The sequence below is a fragment of the Lynx rufus genome, unplaced genomic scaffold (assembly GCF_022079265.1).
Source record: "Lynx rufus isolate CCGP_SWC_20201006 ecotype Redwood Valley unplaced genomic scaffold, mLynRuf1.p SCAF_6, whole genome shotgun sequence".
NCBI lineage: Eukaryota > Metazoa > Chordata > Mammalia > Carnivora > Felidae > Lynx > Lynx rufus.
Window position 1 is genome coordinate 3636014 of NW_025814878.1, and position 21433 is coordinate 3657446.

The 21433-nt window shown below is 50.1% G+C and overlaps 1 protein-coding gene across 1 annotated transcript in view; it reads right to left on the bottom strand.

Annotated features, from left to right (window-relative positions):
- Window positions 1-21433, bottom strand: part of SYNJ2 (synaptojanin 2) — a 69930-nt gene that overhangs the window by 20817 nt on the left and 27680 nt on the right. Inside the window, exons 8-16 of the mRNA XM_047102107.1 lie at window positions 18913-19085; window positions 17331-17412; window positions 16433-16582; window positions 16192-16357; window positions 8760-8951; window positions 6721-6802; window positions 5818-5958; window positions 4025-4217; window positions 550-708 (exon numbers count right to left, since the gene is read on the bottom strand). Coding sequence (XP_046958063.1) covers window positions 550-708; window positions 4025-4217; window positions 5818-5958; window positions 6721-6802; window positions 8760-8951; window positions 16192-16357; window positions 16433-16582; window positions 17331-17412; window positions 18913-19085 — 1338 coding nt within the window. The remainder of the gene's footprint in view (window positions 1-549; window positions 709-4024; window positions 4218-5817; window positions 5959-6720; window positions 6803-8759; window positions 8952-16191; window positions 16358-16432; window positions 16583-17330; window positions 17413-18912; window positions 19086-21433) is intronic.

Consider the following 21433-nt stretch of genomic DNA (forward strand, 5'->3'; position numbering starts at 1 on the left):
GAAACAGAACTATCATCCTACAAGGCTGGCGTGGGGTACGAGCTGGGTGGGCTTGTCTACATCAGCGTTCTCCATCCCCACCCAGTACTGTGCTTGCTGCTGACACGGGGCCCTTCGAAGCCGTTCTGATTCCCGCCGAGCGCGACCACTTGCTCCCTGGGGGGACACAGAGGACTGAGGGCTCAGTTTGTGTGAAGGACGAGGGACAGCAAGCCCACCTCTAACCGCAGAGCACGGGCTCTGGTGTTGGAGGAGGGGCTTCCGCTGCCACTGCTCCTGTGGCTGGTCCGTGTGCCCGCCAGTCTCCTGCAGGGGGGCGGCTGCTCCCGCCCCGAGCGGACACACAGACCCTGAGCACAGCCCATTGTAGGAGGACCAGGCAGTGGGTGTGAATGGACGCTCATGTTTAACTTCACACTCCACACATCTTAGCATCAGAATCACTGTTAAATCCACTCATGGAGCTTAATTTACCGCACGCCGGTGTAGACACTTAGATGCTACTCCATAGTAAAATATGCTAAGGCATATTTTAAGAGCACAACTTACTTTTCCACTTGATTTCTGCAGCTGGAGCTGATCAAATTCCAGAAGTTTCTTCCAGTCTTGGCGTTTGACAAAATAGAAGACTTCTTCGTAAGTGAGATCGATGCGGTAGTTGAAATCGCCGCACCAAAACACGTAATCGTGAGAGAAGATGTTTCTTCCCTGTCGTAAACAAAATCACAGTCATCCTGGCCCATCTGGCAAAGAAGGTGGGCGACGGGAGAAAAATTCACCATGCAGATAATACACAGATGCGCTGTTTCTTAAAATGTTACTTAAAAAAATGTCTCAGGGGCGCCTGGATGGCGCAGTCGGTTAAGCGTCCGACTTCAGCCAGGTCACGATCTCGCGGTCCGTGAGTTCGAGCCCCGCGTCAGGCTCTGGGCTGATGGCTCGGAGCCTGGAGCCTGTTTCCGATTCTGTGTCTCCCTCTCTCTCTGCCCCTCCCCCGTTCATGCTCTGTCTCTCTCTGTCCCAAAAATAAATAAACGTTGAAAAAAAAAATTAAAAAAAAATGTCTCATAATAGAGCATCTCGTCTTTCATTAATCCCATACACTTACTGAGGGGCTTTTGCGTAGCTTATTCTTTTTTTTTAGTTTATTTATTTATTTTGAGAGAGAGAGTGAGCAAGAACAAACACAGGGGAGGGGCAGAGCGCGAGGGAGAGAATCCCAAGCGGGATCCTGCCTGTCAGCCCAGAGCCCAACTCAGGGCTCAACCTGATGAACTGTGAGATCGTGACCTGAGCTGGTATCAAGAGACTGAGCCACCCAGGCGCCCCTACGTGGCGTACTTTGCTTAAAATGACGATGTTTTTGAATGGTTTGGAGAAAGCTCAGCTCTAACTGGGGAAGCATGACTTCGTCCTTTGCTGCGCCCACCCCAGCTCCGTGACTGGCTGTGCTCCTGCCTTCGTTATGTCTACACACCCGAAGAAGAGTGGCCCCAAACATTCAGAGTTAGGAGGATCAGGCATAAGAAAATAAGTGAAAATGCTCAGAACGTGCAACTTTGTAAAACGTCATGGATTTTGTCCATTTTCATCCTGTGACCCTCTGCTCCATTCTCAGCCCCCACGCCCCCCGCCTCCCCCCCGCCCCCGTCCTGGTCCAGCCCACCCTGAGCCCGAGGTCCACCAGCACAGCTCTGGAGAGCACTGGTCCTTGTCCTCTCTCCCTGCCGTGAATCACCAAAGACAATGACAGTGGCCACTATGCATCGCCCCTACCACCCATCCATAAGCACTGGGCTGTGTCCCAGGGCACTGCCCTCACGGCAACCCTGGGCAGCACGCACTATGGGCTCTCTTTTAGATTAAAAAAGAAAGTTCAAAAAGCTTGCTGAAGTTACACCACTAATGCACAATAAATGCAACATTTGAACTCAGATCTGCCTAACTCCAGAATCTGTTTCTGCTATACCCCCACTCCCTGCAAACCACGACAGTAATCTGGGCGGAGGATTAAAACGATCACAACCAAATAAATGTGTAGAGCGCTGCTGTCCAACAGAACTTCGGCAGTGATGGAAATGTTCTCCATCTGTGCCGTCCAGAACGGGAGCAGCTGGCCACAGGCAGCGTCACAAGCAGCCAGTGAGTGGCCATCAAGAAATGTGGCCAGTGTAACCAAGGGATTTTAAATTAAAATACTTGCTTGTGGCTACAGCCTAGTCTGCCGGGCAGCACAGGTGTAGAGCATTAACTGATCGGCATCCGCAATTTTCTGTTGTTGAAAAAAAAAGGCTCGTTTTGAGCCCTTTGAATACTTTGAATATGTCTAAAGTTTACTATTTCAAAACAGCACTTTAAGTGAGAAGGGTTGGACTATTTTTTTTAATGTTTATTTTTGAGAGAGAGAGACAGAGAGAGACAGACCATGAGCAGGGGAGGAGCAGAGAGAGAGGGAGACACAGAATCCGAAGCAGGCTCCAGGCTCTGAGCTGTCAGCACAGAGCCTGATGCGGGGCTCGAACTCATGGAGTATGAGATCACAACCTGAGCTGAAGTCAGATGCGTAACCGACTGAGCCACCCAGGCGCCCCTGGTTGGACTTTTTTTTTTTTTTTTAAATGAAGAGACACACAGAGAAAACACGCATAATGTCCTACGTAAATTAGAAGACTACACGTTGTAAATTTCCCAGCTCTGTTTCTTTTTTGATCCAAGAAACAAAAACTACAGCAAAGACTACAGCACTCACTGATGAAAATAAAAGAGTTTTTGCTTGGAGAGCCTATGCAGCCCAGTAAACAGGATGTCAGTTTTATGGGATCTATTTGCTCTCACACTCTGGAGCTCTGTGACCCAGCCAACGGTGTCACAGACACTGGCAGAACATGTGGTGAAAAGAGTTGGCCTCCCCTCACTGCTGGGAAACCGGTGGTTTGCACCAGGCTGAAGGTGTGCAGGCAGTCATGTTCATACAGGAAAAGAACATTCAAATCTGCATTTGAAAAGAAGATCCGCCGGCTTTGGGATGGAAACCCCTGCCACCACCAGAGGGCAGCATGGCGCATATTATCCTCAACCTGGAGACCAGGTGGAAGGATCCAGGGCTCCTTAGTCAGGAATCCACAGATTCAAAAACCGGGCGTTTGGGGCGCCTGGGTGGCTCAGTCGGTTGGGCGTCCGACTTGATTTTGGCTCAGGTCACAATCTCACAGTCTGTGGGATCAAGCCCCGCATGGGGCTCTGCGCTCACCTCACAGGCCCTGCTTGGGATTCTCTCACTCTCTCTCTGCCCCTTTCCTGCTCTCACACAGTGTCTCTCTCTCTCTCAAAATAAATAAATAAACATTTTTTAAAAATTAAAAGTAAAGGGGCGCCTGGGTGGCGCAGTCGTTAAGCGTCCGACTTCAGCCAGGTCACGATCTCGCGGTCCGTGAGTTCGAGCCCCGCGTCAGGCTCTGGGCTGACGGCTCAGAGCCTGGAGCCTGTTTCCGATTCTGTCTCCCTCTCTCTCTGCCCCTCCCCCGTTCATGCTCTGTCTCTCTCTGTCCCAAAAATAAATAAACGTTGGAAAAAAAAAAATTAAAAAAAAAATTAAAAGTAAAAAAACGGGCGTTCTTAGCTGCAACAGAATACATATGTGAAGACCACAGATCTAAAGAAAACCACGTCTCACACTGTTTGGATTCAGTTGTTCTCCACCAACTTGGACAGAGCATGGACCACAAGTGAGAAAATCGGAAAACACACAGGGATGCAACGAAAACGTATAAGTGCATAAGGACTTGATGTGGGGCACAGAACACTCCAGACCCCCTGGGCTCACCTCTGTTGTGCCATCCCAGCTCATCTCCCCTCCCCCAGCGCTGAGCCCCCAAGGGCAGGGACCCTCCAGCAGTCGCACCTCCGATGCCCGGCCTATACGGGCAGCTCAGAAAACCACGCGTGGGGCTGCGCCGAGCAGGGAGCCAGCACACGCGTCCCTGTCACATTCCGGGCCACCATCCACCCACGGCACGTTGCTCACCATCGGGAAACTGAGCTTCTGGGTGATCTCCCTGTAGTCGTCGTTCCTCTCCTTCACCTGGGCCTGCCCGGCCGTCAGGTGGCTGCACACGAAGCAGAGGCCGGTGCTGTGGAACTGGAAGCGGATGCCCACGGCACCCTTGTTCCCCGCCTTTCCTCCCATGCCGGTCTTCACCGTGTCAATCGCCACGTCTCTGGAACACAGAATGCACACGGGTGGCGGCTCCTTAGCGGTTAAGAAGGACAAGCGGAAACCCGCTTGGCTCCAGAGAAGAGCTGGGCGGCAGCCTGGGGCTTGTGGCTCAGAATCTGTTTAATCACATCGTCAGCGGCCAGGCCATGTGGTGCCCAGCGCGCCACACTCTCCTCTCCCTGCTGACGGCTGCCTCCTGGGAGGCCTGGAGGACCGTCTCCACAGCCCCAACTCTCAAGCGCCCTGCGCTCACAGAACCACTCATGAAGCTGTCACTTCCATCCCCGCTTTCTGCTTCTATGCCTGGGAAGCAGCACCGGCTTCCCCACCCCCGGCCCACACCCGCAGCCTTCCGGCAAAGCACGGATGCTGCAGTCAGGTAATCCACGCATGTTAAGAAACAGGAAACATCCAGTTATTTGTGCCCGGCTGGGTAGGCGGTTTCCATGCAGACTCCAGCTCGCATTCGAATGCCAGCCTGCAATTCCTACGAGTGAGTGTGTGGGTCCACGGGACTGTAGACTGAGGCACACAGAGGTCTCCCCTGCTCCCTGGGACCAGCAATCAGCGGACAAGGTGGCCAAGAAGCATAGGAGCTAAACAAGCTAAGGCTGAAGGAGAGGCTGGGGACCCTGGGCGGCATCCGGGAAATCTGGAGCTCCCCAGCACCGCCCTCTCTCGTGGTTCATCTCTAACCTCTACCCTGACCTTACCTTCACTGACTTTCACCCACTCACTTTGGACACTGCCCGACTGCCAGAATGAACAGTCAGGGGGACACGGACTTAAAGATTTTCTGAGCATCATAGATTACGGGCACAGAGCCCAGTCTTGCTCTCCAAGCTCTGCCACGGGCACGCCTCCTCTCCTCTAAATACACAGAGGTGTTCACCCAGGTAGCAGGAAAGGTTCAGCCCGGCAGGGGCGGTGAGAAAGACTGGAGGGAATGCTATGGACGTGGGCGAGACCCGGTAGCAATGGGAGGTTATGAGTCATCGAGGGAAAAGGTGAGTTCCTCCCAAACCTTACAATACACACGCACACATGTACACATGCATGCACACACACACCACACATGTATACATGCGTGCACACACATATACACACACATGCACACTCACACTTTCCTAAGAGGACACCCATTTCCTAAGTGTTCTCTTCCTGACATTTACAAAGCTGTCACTTTAGGGACATTGCAATGGGGTGACAGTGGGAGAGGCTTTCTGCCCACATGTCTTATTTAGAACTCTTTTAAAGAGCTGGCATTTCCTGATGGGTTACTCAGCTCTTGGTCAGAGGCTTCCTGTCTAAAACTTCAACGAAAAATCCCTTTCCTTGCACAAAACTGAGTTTGGGAGACAACAATCACTCTTTCTGAAAGAGCTCAGCTTCCTGACCTGGAAGGTTCCCACTGTGGCTTTTTAGTCACCAGACAATATTCTATTCAGCCCAGTTTTTCCTTGGGGGGTTTGCTACATTGATTTAGAATAATGGCAAGTCCCGAACCTGGTGCAGGAGGGGGGAGGGGGAGGAAGTCCGAACAAAACACCGAGACCAACAACCCCGTGTCCCCCAGACGTTCATTAACTCAATGTTCTTACCTGATGAATGGGACATGGTATGGACGTACAAAGATATACAGACAGACGCCCACCAGCTGTGCCGAAGTCAAGAGAATGTACCTATGAGAGCGTGAGATGGCTTTCTGGAGCTGCTCACCCCACATCTTCCTGTTGGTGGTACTGGAAGAGAAAGAAACGCTCTACCGTCTGCTGGAGATGGCCCTCCTACCCACAAACTCCTCCAGCCCTTAGTTTATTCTTTTTGTACAACTGGTGTCATGCTGTCCCCACTCCCATGTTAGTTCCCTGCCTCAACTCCGGCCATGGACTATCTGTGTATTTCTGGTTGTACCATACACATCACAGCACACGTCTCACCCCACCCCCTCCACCTAAAACCCAATGCAGTACCTCGCTCATTAGAGCTGCACAGACCAGGTTTTATTATTTGTTCAGAAAAGTCCTTGAAATAAAACCAACAAAGAAAAAGTCCAGTTGACCTTACAGAAAACATTAATACAGTGGTTTTCTTTCCTTTGCATCCGGTGGAGGGAACAGAAACACCGTCTCCCTGCACTTACCCTTCTCACCTACCCCAGGAAAGGTGAGTCGGCACCCTTCCAGCCTGGCCCTCAGCCCACACCTTCCAGGTGCCCACATGCCAGCTCACAGCATGACTCAGCCTCCACACACGGCTGAGAATATACAGCAATACCACACCGTCCTTCTATTTCCTTAATTTGCAAAGAAAGAGGAACCGGAGGTACACATCTGTGTGTGGAGAAGGAATGCAATCCCAAGTATCTACACGTCCAGGGTCCCAGGTTAGCGGACGCCGAAGCAGGATGGCCCAGAACCCCGCTCCTAGCCAGGCCCCTGGCTCAGGAAAGCCTCGGGTGAGTTTCAGGGTGCCGCCTGCACCCCTCGTGCCTGGATGCTCACCTGGCATTGACGATATTCCCTGCGCTCAGTTCCACCATCTCTTCAAACCCCACGGCAAATATGTCAGCTGGGCTGTCATCATCTGGGGGGGGAAAGGCCGGAGGTGAAGGACAATCAGACTCAACAAGGCAAACTTGCGGGTCAGCAAACTCGCGGGGCACCGAGTTTGCCTCTTTGAGCCCAGGTGTGCCCCGGGTCCGGATGCACGCGTCCCGATGACTCAGTGAAGCTTCGTGTGGAGCCCCACCTTCCCTCACGTCCTGCTGTGCACGTGGCCTTTCCCTGTCTACATCCTGGGGCACGTTACTGACCCCTCCAGACCTCTGTTCCTTTCTTTGCAGAAGGGACAGTAACCACCATCTCACAAGGAGTTATGAAGCATCCATCAGATGGCACGTGTGAACTACCCACTCCACCTGGCAGGTGGTAAGGGCACCATCCTGTCCGTCTCCCTTCCTTCCCGGTGACCAACACGTGCATCAGGCCCAAAGGCATGTGGGGACGTCACTGTCTCACACTTGCCTGTGTCCCTCAGTACTTTTCACAGTGCTGGGCCCAGCCTTGCCGGTTATGACTGACTGATGTGGCCCTTCCTGCCCCAGGGGACTGTCGTCTCGGTGGTCGGAGCACGGAAAACCCTGTCCAGCTCTAGGTGGTGACGGCTGAGGTCTGCTACCGAAATGCACTCTACAGGGCACACAGCCAGCCATGGTGCTGCTCATCCGTTCTCTCTGGGTCCCCGTTAACAGGGAAGCTGAGGCTTTAACACGACCCCTGCCACATCTCTCCAGTGCCCCCCCGCCACCTTCTGCCACTCGTTTCCTGAGCCATCATTTCAGGCTGTGGTTCAAAGCGCTGCACAAAGGGACACCCTGTGCTCCCTGACGCCATCGGGAAAGGCCAGGCTGTCCACTTCTTTCCCTGTTGGCCTCACAGGGCAGCTTGGAAACTTCAAGCTTGACTGGCTTAGAGCTTCTCTTCTTTGTTTAAAGAAAAACAACCCAATTCCTCTGATCTGCTGGCGACAGTCACCACAGCCCCTCCTCCCTCCCGAACCCGGTGAGTTTTTCCGGTTAGGGGGCGCTGCTGAGCCTGCGTCCCAATAATATGCCCCGCAAAGTGACAACAGCTTGCTGTCCCCACCCACCCTGCCGGCTGGCAAACAAAGAGCCATTTTTCGAAAAGGGGGAGGGAAGTTCTCTCTAATGTCTGCAGCACTTATGGGGCCTGCTCCGGTGGGCATTCTGAACGGTCCCCACCGACACAAGAATCCCAGGACCCCCGAACTGTGCGCTCCAGCTCTCCTGCACCTCGAGGCAGCAAGCGGGGTGCCGACCGTGCACGTGATGGTGGGGGGTGGGGTGAGCTCCAGGCACCTCTCAGGGCCGCTGTGGAGAATGAGAGGCTCTTACACGTCCACAGAGAACCGGATCACGGGTCTCTTGCAGAATCCAAGGAAGCCTGAAAGAGCCAGGCCTCCGCATAAATGCTGACTGCAGAAAATCATTGATTCTCCCAACCCTGCAATGCTGAGGCCATCCAATACTCCCTTGCATGATGTAAGACACAAGGTGAGGCGCCCAACTTGGGATTATTGTACTCCTAAAAGGCACACAAATTCTTTTGCAACTGCTTAGAGCGGATATGCAGACACAGGTGGCTGGGGAGAAGGCTGTGACACACGTGCTTGGTCAGCAGCAACACGACCCGTGTGCCTGGCTCTGGCCCAGCTTCCGACGGCAACGTGGCTCCAGGAGCCACGTGCTCCTCCTCACGACAAGAAGGTTCTAGTGAGCGAGACCCACAACTGCAAAATCTCTGTATGTGAAGAGAGAGACTCCCCACTTCGACAGCCCTTCCAAACACGCGGAAAAGGGAAGGCGTCAAATAATTGGCCAGGTGTGTCCTAGAAAGTTAGACCACGGCACTTTCTAACCTTTCTCAGGAGTGAGAGCACCAAATACCAATTCTCAGGAGGCACCAGCTGCGGAAAAGGTCAAACCGAGGCCCTCGTGGTCGCAACAGCTGCACGCACTCACCCGGGGACCCTGCCAGGCCCGAGAGCTTGGGGGAGTCCAGCAGCCAGTCGGCCAGCTCTGCCGTCCCGAGGAGGTTGCTCCTGAACTGCTTTCCTCCGTTCACGTTCCAGGTCCCCATGGCGATTCGGATCCGTCTGAAATGTGTGAATTCCGACTGGCGCTCTGCCATGGCTCTCAGGATCCTGGGGGTCACTGTGAGGAGGCACGAAAGGGCACAGGTGTGTGCACTGCACAACCACACGTGTCCTCCAGAAACCTGGAAGGAGCTCCCTGTCGGGACAGACGGCCGCAGGTCCTACAGATACGGGCCAAGCACGCTCCTCGAGAAGATGGTGAGGGGCTAAGGCCACCATAGACACCGCACTTCCCTTTGGCATCTTTTAAAAGTTTGTTTTTGCATTTTGAGAGAGAGAAGCAGGGGCGGGGGGAGAGAGAAGCAGAGGGAGAGGGAGGGAGAGAGGAGCCCAAGCAGGCTCCACACTCAGTGTGGAGCCCGACGTGGGGCTTGACCTCACGAACCGTGACATCACGACCTGAGCTGAAACCAAGAGTCAGATGCTTAACCGGCTGAGCCACCCAGGCAGCCCTCCCCTATGGCATGCAAACACAGGATCAGACACTCCCTTCTCCATAACCTTTACTCAACCAGAGCCCCACAGGCTAGGGCATCAGACCACAGGAAATCTCAGCCTCAGCATTCCATCCACAGCCAGTGGGGACATAAGCAAGGGGACACTGCAACCTGCCATACTTTGTTATTTTTTTAATGTTTATTGTTTGAGAGAGAGAGCACAGAGGAGGAGCAGAGAGAGAAGAGGGCAGAGGATCTGAAGTGGGCTCTGTGCTGACAGCAGAGCCCAATGTGAGGCTTGAACCCATGAACTGCGAGATTATGTCCTGAGCTGAAGTCGATGCTCAACTGACTGAGCCACCCAGGTGCCCCGACCTACCAGGCACCCCAGCCTACCATACTTTAAATGCATACGTATTAAACTTGGAATGTCTTAGCCCATCTTTGCCTTTTCCACCTTCCAGCCCTCAAGCCTGAGATGTTTTGTTTACCTCGGACTCAAACCCTTAAAAAAGCATTACTCTGAACCACATCCACCCTCTGGATATCCACAATAGATTCCATTTTTTAAACTAGTGACTTACAGCAAATTTAAGTCATACTTACCTATCTACTTAATAAGACTCTGTGCTACTCAGACCTTCTCTCAGCTTTGACTGAGCTTACCTTATTTCTAGGTCGATACAAATATCACCTTGGCTATTTAGAGTCAAGGGGGCGCCCCTATGGAATCATGAAAGCAGCAAAGGGCTCTGAAACCATTTTAAACATGGGCAAATTAATTTTCCAAAAATTTCTAGAACAAAACAAACGTTTTTCTAAAGAAAAATGCTATGTTCTCCCCTTCTTCTCCACTAGCTCCATAGCATTTACAGTGTCCAGGGAATAAGAGACCATTAAGATTTCTTCAAAGAGGGGCACCTGGGTGGCTCAGTCAGTTAAGCGTCTGACTCTTAATTTCAGCTGAGCTCATGATTTCATGGTTTGTGGGTTCGAGCCCTGCATCGGGCTCTATGATGGATAACAGTGCTGAGTCTGCTTGGGATTCTCTCTCCCTCTCTCTCTCTCTCTCTGTCCCTCCCCTGCTTGCACACTCTCTCTTTCAAAATAAATAAAATTTAAAAATTATTTTAAAAATTTCCTAAGAAACCTCTGGTTCATTCATTTGTGGAAGCTAAAAACCAACCAAAAAACCCTAAAAACCATGAACTGACAGACACAGAGAACAGACTGGGGGTTGAGTGGGATGGGGGGGAAAAGGCGAAGGGAGTCTAAAGTTACAGTTATGAAATCAGTAAGCCCTGAGACATAATGCACAGCAGGGCCACCATAGTTAACACTGTGCTGCATGTTTCACAGTTGCTAAGAGAATAGATCTTGAAGGGTCTCATCATAAGAAAAAAATATTTTTTTGGTAACTGTGCACAGTGATGGATATTAACTAGACTTACCATGATCATTTCACCATGTATACAAATAGCAAATCCTTACGCTGTACACACGAAACATGATGCCATATGTCAACTGTAGTTCAACTAACAAATAGAAACCTCTAGCTGTTGATAGAAGCATGACGGAGTTGCCCCTGAGAGAAGGTGTCCTCATCCCTGGAGACAACTACTTCTCCCTCTATCAGTTCTACAGGGTCCTGGGGCCGTAACAAGCAGGAGGCCCCCCTCACTGGACACTCCCTGGGACAAATGATACCTGGCGATGGGACCAAGAATCCACTGGGGCTGAGAAAGGGTTTCTGGCAGGAGTTAGCACTCAAAGAAGCTGACACCTGTAGAATAGAACACAGACTCCTCCAGCATCTTCTCGACTTTTCCTTTCCTCTTGGCTCGGAAATATAGTCTAAACTAAGAAAGTACAGGAGTGGGCTCCCACTCAAGGCCAGAAAGAACAGGCTCCCAGGAAACACGGTGATAGCTGGTATCGCATTCATATTTTGTATATCCCTGTGCCTCAGTCATGCCAGGACCAGGTACCGTTCAACTGGAGTCCATGCTTATAACCCAAAGCCCACCAGAGTTATTTAAACTGTCCGATTCTAAGCTACTTACCCTCCTGCCTTTCCTGCAGAAATCCCAATAAAGAAACCCTCAATAAACCTCTGTATGGTATGCTCTCCATATCTAGGACCTGAGAGTGTAATAACATTTTTTAATCCGAGGTAAAATTGGTATATAAGTCTCAGGTGTAAAACATTACAGTTCTGGGGCGCCTGGGTGGCGCAGTCGGTTAAGCGTCCGACTTCAGCCAGGTCACAATCTCGCGGTCCGTGAGTTCGAGCCCCGCGTCAGGCTCTGGGCTGATGGCTCGGAGCCTGGAGCCTGTTTCTGATTCTGTGTCTCCCTCTCTCTCTGCCCCTCCCCCGTTCATGCTCTGTCTCTCTCTGTCCCAAAAATAAATAAAAAACGTTGAAAAAAAAAAAAAGTAAAAAAAAAAAAAAAACATTACAGTTCTACATCTGAATGCACCACACAGTGACCACCACCAAAAGTCTCATTACCAACCATCACCATACATTTGACCTCCTTCACCCATTCCCCTACCCCCACCCCCTCTGGTAACTACTGATATGTTCTCTGTTTCTGTAAGTTTGTGTTTTTTATTTCAGATTCCACGTGAGTGAAATCGCATGGTATCTGTCCTTCCCCATCTGGCCTATCTCACTTAGCATAATATCTTCAAGGTCCATCCATGTTGTTGCAAATGGCAAGCTTTCATTCCTTTCTGTGGCCAAGTAGTATTCCAGTGTGTGTGTGTGTGTGTGTGTACCACATCTACTTTATCCATCTATTGATGGACACTGGCTTGTTCCATTATCTTGGTTATTGTAAATAATACTGCAATAAACATAGGGGTGCATATATCTTTTTGAATCAATGTTTTTACATTCTTAAGCTAAATCCCCAGAAGTGGAACAGCAGGATCATATGGTAGTTCAATTCTTAATTTTCTGAAGAATCTCCATACTGCTTTCTATAGTGGCTGCGCTAATTGACATTACCACGAACAGCATACAAGGATTTCCTGATCTTTACAACCTCTCCAATACTTGCTGCCTTTTTGATAATAGTACGACCGGTGTGAGATTATACCTTATTTTGGTTTTGATTTGCATCCCCTAGTAATGAGTGATGTTGAACATCTTCTCATGAGCTGGTTGGCCATCTACATGCCCTCTTCAGAAATACTGTATGTCTATTCAGATCCTCTGCCCATTTTCTTTCATCTTTCATGTTTGGTTTTCTGTTGTTGAGTTGTAGGAGTTCTCTACATATTTTAGATATTAACCCCTTATCCAATATAGGATTTACAAAAATCTTCTCCTCCTTAGTAGGGCTGCCTTTTCATTTTGATGACAATTCTTTTCGCTGTACAGAAGCTTTTCAGTTTGATGTAATCCCTTCTGTTTATTTGTGCTTTTGTTTCTCTTGCCTTTGGAATCAGATCCTACACACACACACACTGAGGAGGCTACCACCTGTTTTCTTCTAGGAATTTTATGTTTCAGGTCTTATATTCAAGTCTTTAATCCATTTTGAGTTGACTTTTGTGTACGGTGTAAGACAGTGGTCTAGTTTCATTCTTTTGCATGTGGCTGTCCAGTTTTCCCAACACCATTTATTGAAGGGAATGTCCTTTCTCCATTGTATGTTCTTGGCTCCTTTGTCATAAATTTCCTGTCTGTATATGCATGGGTTTCAATCCGGGCTTTCAATTCTGTTCCACTGTTCTGTGTGTCTATTTTTATGCCACTACTATGCTGTTTTACTATAACTTTATACTTTAGTTTGAAATCAGGGATGTTGAGATCTCCAGCTTTGTTCTTCTTTCTCAAGATTGCCTTGGCTATTTGAGGTCTTTTAGAATTATTTGTTCTAGTTCTGCGAAAAATGCCACTGGAATTTTGATAGGGATTGCACTGACTCTGTAGATTGCTTTGGGTAGTATGGACATTTTAATGATACGAATTCCTCCAATCCATGAGCACAGAATATCTTCCCATTTATTTGCCTCTTTTTCAATTTTGTTCATTAGTGTCTTAATAGTTTTCAGAGTATAGGTCTTTCATCTCCTTGGCTAAATTTATTGTAGGTATTCTTTTTGATGCAATTATAAACAGAGCTGTTTTCTTAATTTGTCTGATAATTTATTGGCTTATAAAAGCCTGAAGATTTCTGTATGTCGATTTTGTATCGTAGTACTTCACTAAATTCGTTTATTAGTTCTAACAGTTTTTGGTGGAGTCTTTTGGGTTTTCTATATGTAGTATGTCTTCTGTAAATAGCAACTGTTTTATTCTTCCTTTCTAATTTGGATGCCTTTTCTTCTTCTTGCCTAATTGCTGTGGGTTAGACTTCTAATATTCATTGGGGCGCCTGGGTGGTTCAGTCGGTTAAGCGTCCGGCTTCGGCTCAGGTCATGATCTCGTGGTCTGTGGGTTCGAGCCCCGCGTCAGGCTCTGTGCTGACAGCTCAGAGCCTGGAGCCTGTTTCAGATTCTATGTCTCCCTCTTCCTCTGACCCTCCCCTGTTCATGCTCTCTCTCTCTCTCTGTCTCAAAAATAAATGTTAAAAAAAAATTAAAAAAAAATAATATTCATTGAATAAAAGTGGCAAGAGTGGGCATCTTTGTCTTGTTCCCATTCTCAGGAACAAGAGTATGTTGTTAGCTGTGGGTTTGTCATACATAAGCTTCGTTATGTTTAGGTAAATTTCCTCTATACCCATGTTGTTGAGAGTTTTTATCAGGAATAGATGTTGAATTTTGTCAAATGCTTTTTCTGTATCTATGGAGATGATCAACACAATTTTTATCCTTCATTTTGTTAATGTGGTTTATCAGTTGATTGATTTGTGGATATTGAACCACCCCTGCATCACAGGAATAATCCCTCTTGATCAAGGTAAATTACCATTTTGATGTGTTGTTGAATTTACTCTGATATTTTATTGCAATTTTTTACATCAGTGTTCATCAGTGATACTGGCCTGCAAGTGTGTGTGTGTGTGTGTGTGTGTGGCATCCTTCTCTGGTTTTGGTATCAGGATAATGATGGCCTCGTAAGAGGAGTTTGGAAGTATCCCCCCTTTTCAACTTTTTGGAAGAGTTGAAAAGGATAGATATTAAGTCTTATCTTTGAACATTTGGTAGAATTCACCAGTGATGCCTTCAGGTCATGGACTTATGTTTGTTGGGAGGGTTTTTTTATTTGTTCGTTTTTAATTTTCAGCCACTCTATTTTATTTTTTCAAATCTCTATGCCCCACAGGGGGCTTGAACTCACAACCCTGAGATCAACAGTTGTATGTTCTACCAACTGAGCTAGCCAGGAGCCCCTTTTGGGAGGTTTTTGATTATTGATTCAATCTCCTTACTAGTAATCAGTCTATTCAGATTTCGTATTTCTTCATGATTCAGTCTTGGAAGAAGGGCATTTATCCATATCTTCTAGGTTGTCTGATTTGTTGGCATAGAATTATTTGCAGTAGTCTCCTGTGATCCTTTGTATTTCTGTGGTGTCAGCTCTAATTTCTCCTCTTTCATTTCTGATTAGCAACCTTTTTCGTGGATGGTCTAAGCTAAAAGTTTATCGATTTTGTTTTATCTTTTCAAAGAACCAACCCTTAGTTTTATATATCTTTTCTACTGGTTTTAAATCTCTTATTTCACTTATTTCCACTCTTTTATCATTTCCTTCCTTCTACTGACTTTGGGCTTCATTTATTCTTCTTTTTCTAGTTCCTTCAGTTGTAAAGATAGACTGTTTGAGCTTTCTCTTGCTTCCAAGGTAGGCCTGTATTGTTATCATCTTTCCCCTTAGAAGTGCTTTTGCTGTATCTCAAAGATTTGGGTGTGTTGTATTTGTTTTTTGTTTTGTTTGTTTGTTTATTTTGGTCTCTAGGTATCTTTTGATTTCTCCCTTCCTTCCTTTGCTGACCCATCATTGGTTTTTCAGTAGCATGTTGTTTAATCTCCACATTTTTGTGTTTTTTCCCCAGTTTTCTTATAATTGAGTTCTAGTTTCATACCATTGTGATCAGAGAAGATGCTTGATATGATTTCAATCTTCTTGAATTTATTAAGACTAGTTTTGTGGCCTAACATATGATGCATCCCGAAGAATATTCCATCTATACTTGAGAAGAATGTGTTCTCTGTTGCTTTGGGGTGGAATATTCTGTTTATGCCTGTTAAGTCCATCTGGTCTAATGTGTTAAGGGCATTGTCTCCTTATTCATTTTCTGTCTGGATGATTTACCCATTGATGTAAATGGGGTATTAAAGTCCTTTGCTCTTTCTGTACTGCTGTCAAGTCCCCCCTTTAGGTCTGTTAATATTTGTAGATCTTAGAGCTTATATGTTTGGCGTATATATACTTATACGTGTTATATATCTTTTTGCTTAATGGGCCCCTTTATCATTATGTAATACCCCTTCTTTGTCTATTATTCGTCTTTGTTTGAAAGTCTCTCTCGTCTGCTAGGAGCACAGCTACACCAGCTTTCTTCTTGTTCTCATCTGCATAAAACGTCTTTCCCCATCATCTCATTTTCAGTCTACAGGTCCCTACTTCTGAGGAATAAACTCTGTTTTTTCCTGAGCCTCCTCTTGCGGCTGCACATGACTGACCGTCTCATACAAGAATACAAAACACAGCTGCAAGCAGTGAGGCTGAGGTCAGGGCCAGAAGTACACGCACAAAAGCTCAGCTCAGGGGAGTGTCACTACCTGCCATTTGAGATTGCAGTAGGACGAGGGGAAGGGCTGGCCAGCACCCCCAACACACATACTCCCTCTGGGCAGCAGGGCAGCTGGCACCTCCAGACAGTGGAGTGGGAACCCTCTTACCCAGCAGGGCCGTGTTGTCCAGGAGTACCCTTCCTCTGTCTGCAGACTCCTCGGTGTAGACATCCCCCACGAGCAGCAGCTTGATGGCCTCCTGCTTCACCCCGTCAAAGAAGTTGGACTGGATAGTGCGAGACACGGACCGGGCCCCGTCCTTCAGCTTCCCCACCTGCCGTGAGCCAGACCACAGGCTGTGAGAGGGACCCGTGCAGGCCCTTCCTTGCCCCCTGTGGTCTGCCCCTACCTTAGCCTTCCCTTCCAGGGCCCGGCTGCCCGTGAACATCTTGCTCAGGCTGTGCCCATTCAGAGACCACATGGCTTTGAAGGACTCCACGAAGCGGTCAGCAATGGGCTTGGAGTTCAGCCCCAGGCTCTCGAGCTGCAGGTGGAGAACCTGGGTGACAAGAAAGGGACAGGTGTCACTGCTCACCTGGAAGCTCCTGGCTTCCACAGCTGCCTCGGGTGACTTTCACCAGGCATTATCTCAGGGAGCTCCTTATTTGGCAGATTCTGGGTCGCCCTGTGCCCCTCTAGAGACTGAGGAATGCTCACAGCAAAGAACGGGACTTCCCACCACAACTCACCCCTATTTCGTCCAACTTTGTCTTTATCATTCCACCAGCCTTCCTCTGGCTCCCTTACTCCTGGCCACCTCCCTATGCCCCACCCCTGAGCAACAGAGGGGTGGCGAGCGAGCAGGGAGCTGGCAGGCAGCAGTGACTCCACCCCTCCTCCCAGCAGTGAGCCAGGAGAGGTCGCCCAGGCACTGGGCCAGCGGGCCATGGGACAGGCTCTGGTCTCCCTCCCAGGCTTCCGATCATCTCAGCCAGCCTCCCACTGCCCCTGCCAAACTGTATGCATGGTAATTGTGACACAGAACTACTGTTTCTCAAGGTGTCACCTGGACCTCTGTGCCACCATCTCCGGGATGCATTCCCAAAAGTGTGCCTACAAATGGGATGAAGGCATGCTGTGAATGGGCAAGCCAGCCGCCCAGGAGCACCTCTCGGATGCCTGTCACATCTCTGCCCCACCTCCTCACAGGTAGAAAGTTAACCCAGTGATGTCACCCTCATCTTGCTGATGGAAGGCATGGGACATGGCCCGGGTGGCCCGAGGGGCTTCACGACACAGAGACAGACCTCGAGTGCAATAAAGCTCTGCACGGTGTTGGTTCGGTCCAGGCAATCGAGACAGTTCATCCGCAGCGTGCCTTTCTGAAAACTTAGGAAAACAAGAAATGCAAATGGTTACAAGTTGTGGTCAGGGGAACGACAGCCATAGAACAATGGCCTGTAGACTCCCAAACAAAATGGTACCAGGAGTCACCTATTCTAGTGGCCCCCCAGAACCCCCGGCATACACCCTGAGGGACCCCAGCACCGCTGGAGTGGCACGTACCCTCTCAGCAGTCTGCACACCTGGGTCATTATAAAATACACCAATTCTCATCATTTGCCATAGTTAGGTTCCAGAAAGTTGCCGTGAACAATTCGTGCGTCGTACCATTGGCAGATCAGCAAACGCTGAACTACTGCTTCTAGAAGAATGCGGGGTGAGGTTCCCCCGAGTCTCTGTTCACACATCTTCATCAGATGATCGACATGTAACCTTGTTTTATGTGTATTTCTGTGTAAAGCCACCTTAATACAGATCGTCGATCCATTAACCCTGAACTCGCAGCCAACAGCACATAACACACCCGAACACAGCTTCTCCATCACACGTATTTCCCCCATTCGGCACATCACAGCCTTCCTGCGCTCGGGAACACCGGGCGGCGCTTGCTCCACGTTCGGGGGCCATTTTAAACAGTGAAATCACCAATAAGATGCATAAAAACGTGACCACGTGGCACTAAACAGACCACAGAAAGGACACTTTCTAGTAGAAGTGCTGAAACAGAAGGCATAGCATCACCTTACACCCTGAGTGAGTCCAATTCTTAACGGTTCTGAGCAGGTCTGTGACGACCGTGATGGGGCCATAAGGATGGATTTGGGGGGTTACAAATAAATTTTAGCAAGTGGACAAATCTGCAAATACAGAATCTGTGAAAAGTGAGGATTGACTGCATTGTGACTTGAGGAAAGCAGGCTTCCTTTTTCCGCTCAGCTCTGAGCAGGAAACTCCAGACCCCAGTGTCCTCGGGCAACGGGGCTCGTGCCAACTGTCCCTTTCACTCATGTGGGCTTTCATCAGTTTGGGCAATAAGTTCTTTTTCTTTTTTTTTTTTTTTAATGTTTATTTGAGAGAGTGAGTGAGCATGGGGGAGAGGGGTAGAGAGGGTAAGAGAGAATCCCAAGCAGTCTCCGTCCTGTCAGCGTAGAGCCCGATGTGGCACTCGAACTCACAAACCATGAGATCATGAGCTGAGCTGAAATCAAGAACTGGACGCTCAACCGACTGAGCCCCCCAGGCACCCCTCGATGATACGTTCTATGGTCACCATAACTCTATGTTTCAACCTAGTCCATTTATTAATAATTTATTTTGCCAGAAAACCATGCTTCACCATCTTCTCACAAACCTCAAGAGCACGTTCTGAAGGTGGGAAGGCGAAGGACGTGGCTGGAACCCGGGACCCCCCCCCCACATCCCTGAGCCTGTGCTCCAGGAAACTGCAAGGGCAGCTGAGCAGCAAGGGGGGCGCCCAGCCCCGGAGGCCCCCGGCCACTCCACTAGTCACCAGGCGGGAGCATGAGGACGCAGGTGGAGACTCACCGTGGACTTACATTCTCGCCCTTGGTAAACACACCAAAGTCATCCCAGTGGAGCTTCAACTGGGGCCTCAACAGGTTCTCCAACTTCTCTAGCTTCCCGCCTTTGGCAAGTTGATGGAAGTCAAAGTTTATCATAGGCGTGTCGCCGGCGTGGCCAGAAGCCCAGAGCAACTTCTGAAAGTGGAAAGGGAAAGGGTGGCAGGGGAAGGAGGGAAGGAACGCAGTGACAGCACAGCTGGAACCGTGTGGCTCCCCAGGGCACTCGCTCGAGCACACGGTTTAGCTTTAAGGCATATGGTGGACCAAGCCGTTCATCGGTCCTGACCCTGAGAGAGAAGAACAAAGACTTGGAGGACCATACCACACAGAGCATCTTGCCTGCAGAAGGGCAGAAGGTCCACCCTGGGCAAAACACAGCCAGAGCAGGTCTGGCTCCGTGGGGCAGCTCACAGCCCTGTACTGACATCACCCTCCCGCAGGACTCTTGGGCGGGCGCTGATGATGGAAGGACCACTCTGTTCTGCAGGCACCCAAGCGCCACGGGCCCATTAGGGACAGGGAGGCCCAGCAGGCTGTGGAGCTCATAATGCAGCTCCCTGTTGCCCTGGTAACCAGTCCCATACTGACAAGTGAAGCCTCAGGTGGGTGGGCTCAGAGGTGTCCAGTTCTCCCGTCAAGGTCCTCTGGATCCCCGTGAAGGGAGGTGCCTGAGGCACAGCCCAGTGAAGCTTCAGGATGGGGGTGACCGGTGGCCAGGGCCAGTGGGCCCAGGCTGGCACCTGACCTGGAAGGGAGGCGGGGCCAGAGATGGGGACACATAGCAGGTGGGCTCCAGGCAGCTTGGTGCTCCCGACCGAGGCCTCTCTTCCACACGAGGAACCTCCCCGGCCACTCCTTGGCTCTCTCTCGAGTCACATGATAGAAGATGAACCGGGTGTTTTGCCAGAGCACCTGGTCCCTGGTCTGTCCCACCCCAGGCCTTCCTGCGTAGTTTCAGGTCAGGCTTGTCCAGAGAGTCTAATGACTCTGAAAGACTAGAAGGACTTTAAACCTTGTGGTCCCTCCAACTCAAAGTGCCCATCCACTGTGAGCCAGAATGCCAATCAGTGGGTGGCTGCGAGCGTCGGGAAAGTCTGGCTATGAAAAAGAAGTCAGCCGAGCTGATTAGCGTACCTCTTAGCGACTTTACATTTTGGAGCGAGCACCGTGGCCACTTGTGGCCTGAGGGACTGCAGGTTGCAAGCTGGCAGCCGGTGCACGGGCCTCGGGGCTGAGGGAGCCACAGCTCTACGTGACACCGGCCGGTCACCTCCAGGTGGCATCCACCTCCTCCCTCCTACCTGCCCACCAGCCCGCCTTCCTCCTGCTGGCCACTGGACCACGGCTGCCTCCAGCCCCGCTAGTGACAGAGGAGCCCGTCAGCAGGGGACACTTCCATCAGCTGACGGGAGGATGCTGAGGACGTCCTCTCCCCACAGCTCACGGCATAAAGGGAAAAGAGATTCTTGGGTTTTCCCTTTTTCCCTTTCCTTAAAGTAAGCTGCCAACGTTGCTGCCAAGAGGGTAGGGACGGGGGGACAGCTCAGCAAGCTTGTTGCCAACAGCTACGCACTAAACAGGAAAAGCAGGTCTGGCCAAATGAAATTGGCCACCAGAAAGTCTGATCTGAGCACATGGCTTTTCCAAGCAGAGTGAAATGAGCACCCGCTGGGGTTCAGCTCCTACCGGCCAGAGGTCAGGGGTCAGGAAGGCAGCAAACACGGCCTCCCATGAGGCTTCGCAGGAGGAGAGGTCCGATTTCACTCTCCCCATATGTGGCTTCCCTGCCCTTGGAACAACCAGAGGGCTTCTCTCCGTGAAGTGAGGGACATGGGCCACTGAGAAAGGGGCATGGAGGTCGCCCACGGCTCATTCTGGAACTTTTCACGTAGTAGACTGAATACACACAGGAGCTCTGGGAACAGGAGGCCCCGTTTCCTTCCCTGGGTAGGCCCCTCCCCCTTACACCAGCCCCAAAAGTGCCCAGACAGCCTCAGGGAGCCCGTGGGGAGCCAGGCAAAGGAAGCTGCTTTCTGGGGCAGCCCAGACAGGGATGGGAGATTTGAAGGCCGAAGTTAAGCAGGAGGAAATCATGTAAGATTCCCTGCTTTACACTGAGTGGGAGCCCTTAAGAGCTCCACCGAGTGCCCCGCAGGTGTCTGGGTGAGCTCGCCAGGAGGCGCTGACCAGCAGCAGAGCCAGACCAAGCAAGGGAAGGGGAGCTCAGGCGCCCTGAGCAGTCAGGGATTGCGGGGCGAAGCCCAAACGTGTGCGGGTGTACGTGTGTCCAAGAGAACCAGGCAAAGGGGCCTGGCTATGCAGAGCCCTCAAAGCCCCAGTGTGAGTCTGGAGGAAGCACAGCTGGAGGAGGGAGATGCTTCGTTTTGACTTTGAGCAAATTCTCTAACCATCAGTTCATAAACATTAAGTTTCGTACATCAGGAGCCCAAATCACCTAAGGCTATAGAGCTGATGGGGAAAAA